Source organism: Trachinotus anak, unplaced genomic scaffold (assembly GCF_046630095.1).
Source record: "Trachinotus anak isolate AG129_WGS33_773 ecotype Australia unplaced genomic scaffold, CSIRO_AGI_Tana_v1 ptg000033l, whole genome shotgun sequence".
In the NCBI taxonomy this organism is placed as follows: Eukaryota; Metazoa; Chordata; class Actinopteri; order Carangiformes; family Carangidae; genus Trachinotus; species Trachinotus anak.
In genome coordinates this window covers 769,225-781,308 of record NW_027273884.1, presented here as the reverse complement: position 1 = coordinate 781,308, position 12,084 = coordinate 769,225, and the positions used below count along the sequence as shown (strand labels likewise).

The 12,084-nt window shown below is 40.1% G+C and overlaps 2 protein-coding genes across 8 annotated transcripts in view; both read right to left on the bottom strand.

The window, feature by feature from the left end:
- Positions 1-183: 183 nt before the first annotated feature.
- On the bottom strand, positions 184-7,135 carry sdsl (serine dehydratase-like). 2 transcript variants are annotated; one of them, XM_071471426.1, is made up of 10 exons: positions 6,978-7,135; positions 5,794-5,956; positions 5,579-5,615; positions 5,333-5,472; positions 5,140-5,228; positions 4,785-5,018; positions 4,554-4,684; positions 4,270-4,356; positions 3,700-3,825; positions 184-3,203 (listed from the first exon to the last, which is right to left on the bottom strand). In XM_071471426.1, the coding sequence occupies exons 2-9, from the start codon at positions 5,938-5,940 to the stop codon at positions 3,722-3,724; spliced, it is 969 nt and encodes a 322-aa protein (XP_071327527.1). In that variant the 5' UTR covers positions 5,941-5,956; positions 6,978-7,135; the 3' UTR covers positions 184-3,203; positions 3,700-3,721. The 2 variants fall into 2 exon arrangements, with proteins under 2 accessions (XP_071327527.1, XP_071327526.1); XM_071471425.1 differs by lacking the exon at positions 184-3,203 and having other exon boundaries at positions 3,254-3,825; positions 6,978-7,134.
- An 823-nt stretch (positions 7,136-7,958) lies between these two features.
- LOC139614228 (apoptosis-stimulating of p53 protein 1-like) overlaps positions 7,959-12,084 on the bottom strand; it is a 48,073-nt gene continuing 43,947 nt past the window's right edge. For all 6 annotated transcript variants that reach the window (XM_071471416.1, XM_071471414.1, XM_071471415.1 and 3 more), the window contains 2 exons: positions 11,846-12,045; positions 7,959-10,141 (listed from right to left, as the gene is read on the bottom strand). In XM_071471416.1, the coding sequence (XP_071327517.1) occupies positions 10,100-10,141; positions 11,846-12,045 (242 nt within the window). In that variant the 3' untranslated portion in view covers positions 7,959-10,099. The remainder of the gene's footprint in view (positions 10,142-11,845; positions 12,046-12,084) is intronic.

Sequence of the window (12,084 nt, the reverse complement as noted above, 5' to 3'; positions counted from 1 at the left end):
CATCGTGTTTGTCCAGATGTATTTGGAAAAGGGTTTTCAAAACTGACTTTAACTGGACAGACACCAAATTGGTCACAAATTGGTCCAATTGGGTCAGATACTTTCCAGTTTTCATATTAAAATGTGAAATACAGTACATAAGCGGGAAAAAGCTGGCAAAAACACAAATGCATGTACTGCACATGCAGACATGTATTCCCAAACACATAAACACAGACGCGCACTGTTTTTCTCTCTGTCTTTCCACCATTCATTCGTGTTTACTTTCTCCTATTTTTAGCTGCAGCTCTGCTCAAATGCCCTCTGCTGGGCTCATCAAAGCAGCTCCTTCCTGTTGTCATAGAAATGGCTGGCACCTCCATTAGCTTCTGTGTCTGCAGGCTGCCCAAATCACGCTCACCCACATCTGTGGGTCAGCGAGATTCATCTGAACATGTGGATGCTTTAGAGGACACTTCAGTCATTTAAGAACAGTGCAGATAATCGCTCATGATCTAAACACTTAACTCCTATCAATGCAGGTGATCAGCTGACGGAGCATCCATTACAGCTTTCACATCAAAATTTTCCTCTGAATGGACTGAGAGGCTGTAGTGTCGCAGGAAGACATGACAGAGAGAGAGAGCAGCATTTACAACACAGTCATGTCCCGTCCATGTGTGACCTTGTAGTGTGAGCGCTGCCTGTGCTGCTGGGATTTACCCACTTCATCAGACTACTGCTGTTATGGTGCCGCTGGGAAAATGGATTATTCAGAGAAGGTCTAACTATACAGCATAGTGTGTTTTCCACCCTACATTGCAACTGAAAGAGATGTATTTCATCTTGTTTAAATCAATGTTATTCAGTCAAATGAGGACCGTGACACACTCAGGGCTGTGTAACCTCTCTCTAATATTTCCTACATTTACTGTATATACCATAAGAGACTTGAATGCCAACTGTATAATTGTTGGTCAAGGCAAACCCTTCAGTGCAGAATGACTGAGGTCAAAAAATTGTGTGTTTGAATCCATAAGCAAAGTAAGCAAGGTATCAGTGTATCAAGCTGATTTTATAAAGTTTACATGATGAATTACATCTGACCTTGGCTCTTGTAGAGATACTGTAAGTGATGGAAAAACACACAATAACAACAGCAAGCGATTGGTGAGAGAATGTTTTTGAATGCTATGGTGCAAAATGGGGTACAACTGATGCAAAGGCTGAAAAATGTTGTTTATTTGACATGATGACCAGGACGCTGGCGTCCTGCCCAGCATTGAAGTGCACACACGGACATAAGCGCACAAACTGATCTCACTGTCTATGAACACATGAAAATGTGCAAAATGAGCACTCACTTCTGGTTTTAACCCCTCTGCATGTGGTGTTATGATAATCCAACTGACATGAGCAAGTTTGGCCTTTATGATGCTTTTGTAAATATCCCACGCACTCCAGTTCGACCCTTGACCCCTATGAAGTTAGAAACGTCAGTAGGTTGGTTTGATGTAGTGGAAGTTACTTTGACTTGAATTTGTCTTCTTTTACGTAATACATTTTTGCCACCCGTGTTTATCATTTATGAGGCCGTAGTTCCTGTCAGTTTCAACAAAAGCCTCACAGATGTCACTGAGTTTGGTTTATTGTTGATGATGTAATGAACCATTTTTTCAAGCAAAACTAAACTCAAAATCTAAACTCTACATGTATAAAGTCATCATAAATCACTAATTGTAATTTATGATGGATCTTCATTTTCAAACAGTTCTGGTTGTTTGGAAAAAGAAGATGTGTAATTGGCCGGGGACCAAAAGGGTTAAATCATATAAAAACAACAAAAATGTCAAGCATCACACAGTGAGGTGGAAGACTAATTTCCATTTGGGTCCAAGGTCATATCATTAAATGTCATGTTTGAGATAATCATCACATTGTGCATATCAAAAAAAAATGTATTATGGTCAAACTGGTTGCCAATCATTGTTCTGTTGATCGACTAATCAACTAATCATTACAGCTCCGTTTGAGCTGAGAATTATTTGTCAGACTGCTGAGTGACCGCTCCAGTTAAAATACAGCAAACTGTCCTGGATTTAAGTCCAACTGCAATGAGCTCAGTGACAATAACAGCCACTATTAAACTATTAAAAACAGCAAGTTCAATCAAAGTGGAAATTTTATGGGTTTTCATTAATTATCTTGTGCCAAATATGTAAATTACTTGGACCAAACACCCACTGTAAGCATACCAAAGCCTGCACTACAAAATCATCACAAAGCACTCCGAGCTTCACCTCCACAAGGTTATGGAGTTGCTTTCATTCCAGTTTGACATCTTTCATTTACAAAAGTATTCAGGCGCTTTGCTGTGTCCCACTTTCTTTAATCATCCTTGAGATGTGTCTAGACTTTGAATGGAGTGCACCTGTGACAAATAGAGGGGGTAGTAACAAGGGAACTGGTCAGAACTGAGGGAAGGGTGAATGCAGCCAGATAGAGAGAGGTCCTTGAGGAAAACCTGCTCCAGAGTACGTGCGACCTGAGACTGGGGCAACAGTTCTCCCTTCAGCGCGACAACGACTCGAAGCATGCAGCCAAGACAACGCTGGAGCGGCTTTGGGATAAGTCTCTGACTGTCAGTGGGTGGTTCAGGCAAAGCCCAGGCTTAAACCCCACAGAACATCTGGAGAGCCCCCATCCAGTCTGCTGGAGCTTGAGAGGGTCTGCCTGGGAGAACAGGATAAACTGCCCAAATCCAGGTGTGCAGGGTTTGTAGAGACTCAGCCAAGAAGACTTGAAGCTGTAATGGCCTCCAAAGGGGGCTTCTACAAAGTCCTGAATTAAGGGTCTGAGTACTTTTGACAATTAGAGATTTTTAATCAATTTTCAAAAAATTGTTAAAACTTGTTTTTACATTATGGGTTATGGAGTTATGAAGTTATCCATTTAAAATGAAATCTACAACACAGTAAAGTGTACAAACAGTGTCTGTACTCTGAGAGCTACCAAGACAAAGCCCATCAACAGGTTGTTCAACTCAGTTCTCTCCTCTGATGCAGGCTGAACAGTGATGAGCTGTTTCCATGGTAACAGCTTCCTACACGTAACACAACTTGACTGGGCGACTAAATTTATTGTGTAGGTGAAAATGACATGTAACAACCCAGTATTACACTAAAAAAGCCTGTTGCTTCCTGCCTCGACAAAAGAATCCAGGGCTGCAAACGATTCCACAAAAAGAACAAGGAAAGAGTCAAATACAAAATACTTGTGTCTTTAAATTTATATGAAATGTAAGAGAAGCTGTGTTATGGCTCAGACAGTCAGTGCTACACTGAAGTAGAATTAATTAATGATTAAATCACATAAAAAAACATCTGTATCTCTCTGTATCTGACTCTGTGGAGGGTCAGTGTATTTCTGAGCAGTGAACTCTGACACCACCATGTGGGGAAAACTTGTAACTGAGTAATGACATTTAAGTGATCCTCTGTTAAAACATATTCACACGTAATCCAATAGACTTAGTTTTGATATTTTATGCAATTTAAAAATGACGCTGCAGTGTTCAAGGGAACAAAACACAAAGTATGAACAGCACTGCAAACAAGAACCTTTGCTTCTAAATGAAACATTCATTCTCTTCGGCTGTTGAAGACTAATATTATTTCATCACATAGAAACACATTTATTGCTATGTACCCATACACACACCTGCTAGCATACACTCTGTAGTTTAGGTCCTTAGTTTGTTTTTGAGGCTGCTCAGCTGCTCCATGTTGACGCTGCTGCCACCGCACACGATCACCAGCAGGGGGCCCAGGAGAGTGGGCAGGCGACCTATGGACATAATTTTCCCCTCATCAGAAGGAGGTTCCTCTGTACATTAAGTTTCTTCAAGGTGCAAACTTGTGCCACAAAGAAAATCCTAATTATTGCTTTGAAACATTTTCTACCGACATGGCTGCAGTGTGAAAAAGGTCTTTTAATATATATATATATATATATATATATATATATATATATATATATACTTACATATTTAATATATAATAATAAGAACCACGAGAAAACAAAGACTAAAAGCTGCCAACAGAAACAGCAGATTTTCAAAGTGCACAGTGACAGGAAATTTATTATAATTATTATAATAATTATTATTTAATTTATCACCAGTGACAGAGGATGTGATCATGAGATTCATTTTCCTACTTCTGTGCATAAGCCCACACAGAACAGACGCACGGATGTTGTTCAGCAAGACAGTGCCTTCAGAGTAGTTACCTTCATCCTGTAATCTGCGTATAAGTCCGCTGTAGACAGCTGCTAGTGCTGCTCCACATGCCATCTCCACCAGCACACGCTCCTCATCTATCAACAACACAAACACACACTGAGTTTAAGCAAAACAAAGGTAAAGCCAACATAAAGCCAAGTTTATTAAAATGGATTATGAACATGATGAAGACAAAAAAAAAAAAAAGCAGTGTTTATTCAACTTTCCTTCAAATTTGATTTTCACAAGTCATTAGAGACATTTGAACACACACACACACACACACACTGACCCAGGAATGTTTCGACAGCCTGCAGAGCCTGCTGGTCGGTCACCAGTTCAGAGATGATTGTCAGCTCGCTGCGCTGGCTGTATTCAAAGGCCTGCTTGCAGACAGTCTTTGCTCCGAGACATTTAGCCTCACTGTGAGAAGACAGATGGAGCCAGAGATCAGGGTGAAGTTAGGCTCCATGTATTTCATCTTTTTACTGCACACAACATTTCAACTCTTTTAACCTCTGACCTGGTGATGTCATCCAAAGTGATCATCCTCCCTGCCTTAACCGCGGCATTAAAGCAGTCTGCCCCCACTGTCTCCATAGCGACAATCGGTACATCCGTCCAGCCTACATCCTTCAGGCCCTGGACGACTCCGCACAGGAGCCCCCCTCCACCCACAGACACCACTACAGCTCCGGGCTTCACACTGGGACCCAGAGAGGCTGCAACCTCTGAGATCACACTGGCGTGGCCCTGCCTGGTGGTGTGTGTGTGTGTTGAGAGTTATACACATAAAATGTGAATATACAGTAAATAATGTATGTGTTTAGCTTTACACTGCAGTGCAGAAACTGTGAGATTGTGATGAATGTTTCTACCATAGCAGTGGGTGATCAAATGGAGGGACGTAGGTGAGCCCTTCAGTTTCTGCCAGTCTGAGAGCTTCTGCGTTGGCATCATCCCAAACCTACGAAGAAAAATCTTCCAAGATGAAGACCGTCAATCTGAACTGACACCTGTGCCAAAAAGCGATCACTTATATATACTTAATATGTTATTATTATACTTTACCTTCCCTATAATCTTGACTGCAGCACCCTGATCCTGGAGTTTCTGAATGACCATCTGAGGAGAAGAGGAGGGGACTATGATGGTGGCTGGTATGCCCATTTTTCTTGCTACATAGGCTGCAGCCATACCTGCATTACCACCTAGAAATAAGCCATATTATGTTATTGTATTATAGTCAACCTATCAGTCCTATTGCCGTTATTGTATTGTGCACATCAACATGCTGTGTGACAGTGGAGACGTCACCTGAAGAGCAGACAACTCCTTTGGACTGCCTGGTGAGCTGCAAAGCAGGGAAATGAAATGACAAAAATTAGTGTTTTTGCTTCCCAAACAACTTTTGTATAACTCATTTTAATTGATGCTACAGTTTGGCACGAGCACATGAAACAGTCATTGATATGACGGATCTGTAGGAAAAAGGCTTCCACAAACCCCAGCAGAGGGTTCAGGGCTCCTACCTGCTGGCAGAGGTGTCCGATGCCACGGATCTTGAAGGAGCCAGATGGCTGAGAATTCTCCATCTTTAAATAGACGGTGGTTCCCACCCGTTTGGACATGTTGACACTCTCCAGCAGCGGTGTGTTCACGTGGAAATGCTCCGCCATGGTGCAACTAATGTCACTGTATGGCACACAATGTGTTATACAGCCTTTAATGCCACTGTGTCTTTCAAAGGATGGGCTGGACAATCACTCAAAATATACTCAAAATCGCAATATGGTCTTTATCAACATGGCAGGAGCTGCACAACATAAAACACCTCAGATGAAGCATTGTTATGCTACAGATATGCCCCAGTCTACAAATCACATTCTTCAGACATAAAGGAAAATGCTTGTTTGGTACAAGCCTCAACAAAAATCACAGCATAATTTTTATATTTTTTCAGTGAAAACAAAATACAAAAAATATGTTTCCAAATAAAATCATAACTCATATTACAATATCTGCCAAATAATCGCAATATGATTTTTTTTACACATCGTTCAGCCCTACTACAAATGTGAGTCATTAATTGATATCAAAGTCCTCATTGTTGTCCCTTGCCCCATAATGTGGTATTCATGGCAAATGCTGCCTTCAAGTGCTGCTGGGAACAAAGTAATACAGAGTGATGTGCGCATGAACATATATTATTTCCAGACTTGTAGATCTTGATGTAAGCAGTAGCAGCAGCACATTAATGTAATCTGGACACCTTGTCTCATTCAGCAGAACCCTGTTTTCTTAATTAAACACAAAAACAAAAACCTCTCGCAAAACTTACATTTTCAATCAATAAGCGGACAGCATGTTGAAACGATTTACTGCAGCTTTAAATTGTAATATCTCAGTATGAAGTAGCAGTTTAATCTGTAGCTACCGATACATGACTGATGAGTGCGGAAATATTTAAATTGTCATTTCAAGTTTTAAACGTTAACGTATATTTCAGTAACATTTTGATGTTTGTTTGAAGTTTCTCAGTCCGCACTGGCGTGAGGAGGTCTCCACAACCTTTGTCCCGGAGTAAAAGTTTTATTCAGGCTGGTCTCACAGCAGTGACCTGAGTCAAGTGTCGCAGCGAACACACCGGATCACAACTGTAAACAGCTGTAAACAGCTGTAATGGCTGACAGCACCACGGTTCCTGCTGACTTACGTTTGGTTAAGATGTCCTGTTGAACGAGCCGCAGACGATGAGCTGGAAGTTTTGATAAAAACACCACATTTATTTTTAAAAAATGTCCCTGTTGTGCTACATGCTGCAGCATGTAGCAGGGTAGCGTCCTATGGAAAGCCAAACACTGCCACTTCCGGTTCCCACTTTCAAAATAAGCGTGCCACGGGATTTCCTTATTAGATCAATTGGTGTAAGTGGAGTGGGGGACATAACAAAGTACATTTATTAGATATTTGAGGTACTTGTATGCTTGAGTAATTCCTTGGTATATGTTATGCTACTACAGATTATATATTTGTAACTTTCTGCCTGCCTTAAATGTTAAGCAATGTAAATGACCTGTTATTGAGGTTTTTGTGTTCATTCCATCAAATATCAAGAAGCATTATTTTAGACTGTCTCAGGAAGTAAAACAGATGAGGACAAAAAAGCAGAAATCTTAACGCCTGTGTGCGCTGCTGTCCTGTCCACTTGGCTGTTTGTCCCGTGCTTTCATTGTGAAACACTTGGTATTATTTGTTAAATGTTATGACATAACAGATATTTGTATTTGAAATCATGTTGCACCTGTTTCAACACGTTATAATGGATGAAAAACTTCCAGATCAGCAGTTCTGTGAATTTGAATGGAAATACACGTACCTGTGACAGGAGCCTGCTGTCGGTGCAGAGACTTGAATGAACTAATTCCCTTCTAAAGTCCACAGTTTATTACAAAGAAAGCTTCAATGTGTGTGTGTGTGTGTGTGTGTTAATGAGTGAATGACAGAGGGAAAGAGAGAGAGAGAGAGAGAGGGAGAGACAGAGTTTGCTTTGTTGAATACCTACATTATTTTTTCTTTTAATATCATGATATATGACACATTAAATGATGACACTTTTGCTACACAGTTTCTGTGATACTCTGTCTGTCTAATCACCACACATACGGACCCTGAGTAATTCAGTCACAGTCATAGCTCTGATTCTCTGTCGGGATTATATTTCTTTATTATTATTGTACATTAGCTATATAGTTATAGGTTGCATATACACAAAGTAATGGTACACACTCCTCAGACCAATGTGCCATTCTCACATCAAACATCACTCAATTTATTGCTTCATATTTTACACAGCATGTGTTAAAGGAAATGACGTTTTAGTTTGTGTCAAAACCTTCCTGTACACTGGGTGGCAGCAGTGAGTGGCACCAGCACTGACAGAAAGAAACAAGAGCAGTTTGTCCTAATAATAATAATCGTGATAATAATATTAATAATAATAATAATAGAAAAACAATGCTTTGTTTTAAATAAAACAAAAAAAATCAGAGTAATAATACATTTAATACAACTAATGAAATATGTAAATATGAAAAAAATAAAATGAGAGATGACACTTGAGAAAAAGTCAAGTTGTTTTCACGCTGATTCTTCATTGACTCTGAGCTAATTTAGCCCCATTTAAATACTAAGCCAGTTAGCCCAGGATAAAGTGTAAATATACTGTATGTACTCTCAGCCGTCTAGACTCTGGTTTGTTTACATGTGCCTGGATGAGACCGGGTTTACACTTACAAATTTTGATGTGATTTTTAAGACATTGTTCGGAGTTGTCAAAATATAGACTGGAGCTTTTTTGTGGTAATTCAATGTTGGACTGACAAATACTGAATCCTTAAACACTGAGCTGTTGGCAGATGGGGCATACTGCTTTATCTGACTGTTAGCTCTAGAGCCTGGTACCAGTACTACACCAGGATGAGGACCAATGTGAATGAGGCTCTAGTCTGGTCTAAGTTTTATGTGGAAATCTGATATAAAGAAAATTATTGTCCATTCAATTCTTTATCCTTGTCCCTAACCTCCAGGGCCCCCCCTTTTTTTTTACATACTTTGGTTTTACAACTACATTTGTATTTCACAAACACATCCCATAGACATTCAGTTTTCCTCTCTCTCCTGTTTTACCAGCAGCAACCACTTTGCAGTTGAACAGATGTTGATATGACAGCATGCACCAGCGCTGAGTCAACAGAAATGCAAAATACGAAAAGGTTGAGCCATCCTTAATGGTTCACAGATGCTTCCTTTGTCTGTTTGTGAATTCAGAACCAAAATGAACTTTTTGTTCAGTTCAAACTTTTTTTTTCTTTTTTTTTTTTTTTTTCTTTTTTACCATGCTGTAATATTTTGTTGTGAACATGTGGTGCTTGTGTGGGTTGATGTGGATTCATGCATCGAATGCTTGCTGGATTTAGTCTCATGGCTGCATTTCCAACATCCAGTTCTGACTAGCATTGCTGATAACTGCTCCATCAACAGCCACTGTGCTGACAAAACCTGGCTTTCTTAAACACACATTCATCTGTTCTCTCCTCTCACTTTCCCCTCTCCTACCTCACTTTCACATTTCGCATCTCACACATACTTTCACCTGATCAAACCTGTAAATTTACTGCATTTAAAATCTTCACACCGCACAGTGTGAAAGTGTTCTCAGACAACACACTGTGTTCACTGCCTTTGAAGAAAAAGGACATCTTTTGACCGAGCAGTTTGGTTTTATGAAGATCCAGCTGGGTGTTTTTTTTTTTTTTTAATTACCACCATACAAAAATAAAGTGACATTCAAAGATTATTTGGATAATGTCAGATGAAGCCTTATAATTCCAAGCTCATGGTCTCATGTCTTAAGCTAAGTGAACTTAAGTGGATCTAGAAGCTGCATCCAAAAGATAAGGATTTTTTGGTGATTTTTTTTCTATTCAGCATCTGTCATGCGGCTGAAGTTGAGTCTCAAGCTTCTGTTGCTCAAAATAAGATTCAGGCATTTTCCTTTATCTCTACAGCAACTCAGTGAAAATATATTATGATTCTACCATAACATGGCTCCGTAATCCAGCATTACATCCAAACAAACCAAGAAAAAAATGTTCAGCAAAACTTTGAGCTCCATCTTTGTATCTTTCTTTCTCTCCTCTCTCAGCCTCCCGACTGCCTGCACCTATTGCTCCGTCTTTCTCGGCTAATTCGTCTACCCTCGTGCTGCTTCTGCGCCTCTTCTTCTCTGTGTGCATGCACCCTCTGTGAGCGTGCACGTGGCTCCCAATCTGGGCTTTACGCCAGTGAGCGTTGTCTGGGTTTGATCCTTGGATACAGCTGGGGAGAGAGAAAGAAGTGGGGCGGTGAGTAGGCGGGGTCACTACATCATGTTAACATTGTTCTCAAGGTGGCTGAACACCATGAAGGCAGGCCGTAAGAATAAATCTGCCAGTTAACACCTTGTTTCCTCTGGAGAATCACATTACTTAATTCACTGATTGAGTATTGATGACACTTCCTGTTGAATGTTAATTTAAACTTCACATGTACTTCCTACTTCAAATGTACAAATCCAACATTCAGTTATTATTTACACTGAGGCATCATGGTATATGGTGTGCTTGCAGCTGCATGGTTGGAGCTGTAAATGAGCTGTGATGGACAGTTTTATTGAAGCTATATCGGTGAGCTTTAAGATTTGAGTCCAGAGCATTATGGAGTGTGTATATACTGTACTCCCTGAGGCTTGAATGGCACTGTGCACAAAAGCAGAAAACTTGTCCTTTAATAAATAAGACTAACATGTATTACAATTAAAAAGATTTATCCAGTAAAGTGCTATAGTGTTTTGGATTAGGGCTATATGGTGTTAGCTGACAGTGTTGTAGCTATGGCTCAAAAATAATAATCATCCAGAGGTGAAAATATTAAAACAAGATCACTAACGTAACCTTTTCATTCATTCCTGAGCCCAAGTTTGATCTGTCCACCAAATTCACACAGAATTTGCTCAGGAGCTTTTCACATATGTTGCTGACAGATCCAGTCATTTATGCAAATGTAAGATAAAACTTTTTTTTACTGCTTTAACTGACGTTATTCTGGGACTCATTAAAAGACTGTGACTATATATGTCGCTCTTGTGTGTTTTGATGGGACCTACACTGTGAGCATTACCTGTAGCTGGTAGCAGTTGACCATATGCTAAATCAGTGATTGTCCAGTCAAAGCTTAGCAACCATAACTAGGCACAGCAGGCCTTTTAAGGTTTTAATTTTTCCACAAGATGAGGGGGTGTGCATTGGGCTATGTTATTTCTGTATTTCCATGTTTTTTTTACATAGATTATCATTTGGTGAGGACAGACCTACTAACTTTTTGCCTGGTACGTGCAGCTTTAACCCAAGTCTTTTAGTCTTTTATATCATGTAGCCATGACGTTCATACTTAAAAAGTGAGTTAGCTGGAAACTTTGAAAAATTAGCCATAGACAGTTCTTCAACTAACTTATGGAGCTAACAGCAGCTTGATTAGCTAGCTAGATACAGCTAAAGATCAGCAGCAGATGTCATTTTAGCCAGCAACATTATTGTTAGGTGGAAATGATAAACCTGCTTTTATGAAGGACAAACTATTTAAATAAATAAATTAATCATGAGATAAATCTCCCACTGTTTCATTTTTAACACCACATGTTCCATTCAAGAAAAGAAAGCTTGATAGCTTTGATAGCAACAGTGGCTAAGCAGGGCATTTGTTAGCGAATGAGCTACGGTGTAGCCTGGCAAAGTAATTTCAGTAAGTGTGAATATTAAGTAATAAAGTATTGCCTCTAATAGAGGTTGTCTGACTTTTGTGGCAGTCACTGAAGTGAACCAAGTTGCACTGAAGGAGCTGCTCCTGTGTTTTACTTTAACCCATGACCTAAAATTACTTACAACACACTGACTAGTTAATACTAGAAACCTGCAACCACCATGTGTCTTCATGTTTTTCTATGCGTGCATGCATTTATAGTGAGGTGTGTGTTGGGTCTCTCACCCCCAGCAGGTTCCTCGGTACGTATCCCTCCCGGTCATTAAGTCGCGCCCACCACCACTCTGTCTCAGTCTCGTCACGTCGACGAAGCACAGTGAGGGCATCACCCTCGCTGAAGGAAAGTTCATCAGCCTGCTGGGCCGTGTAGTTCCAGAGAGCATAGACCAAGCCTTTGTTCATCACGCCCAACTTCTCCTGTACACCTGAGAGAGATACAGAGCATTTAGTGTTTCACAACAGCG

Bases quoted from the DNA above. Each gene is read 5' to 3' on its own strand.
- sdsl (XM_071471426.1), bottom strand. From the start codon at position 5,940: ATGGCGGAGCATTTCCACGTGAACACACCGCTGCTGGAGAGTGTCAAC. The intron at 5,473-5,578 runs GTGACGTCTCCA...GCTTATTTCTAG, and splicing joins AGGAGTTGTCTGCTCTTCAG to GTGGTAATGCAGGTATGGCT. The intron at 4,685-4,784 runs GTCAGAGGTTAA...GTCTTCTCACAG, and splicing joins ACTTTGGATGACATCACCAG to TGAGGCTAAATGTCTCGGAG.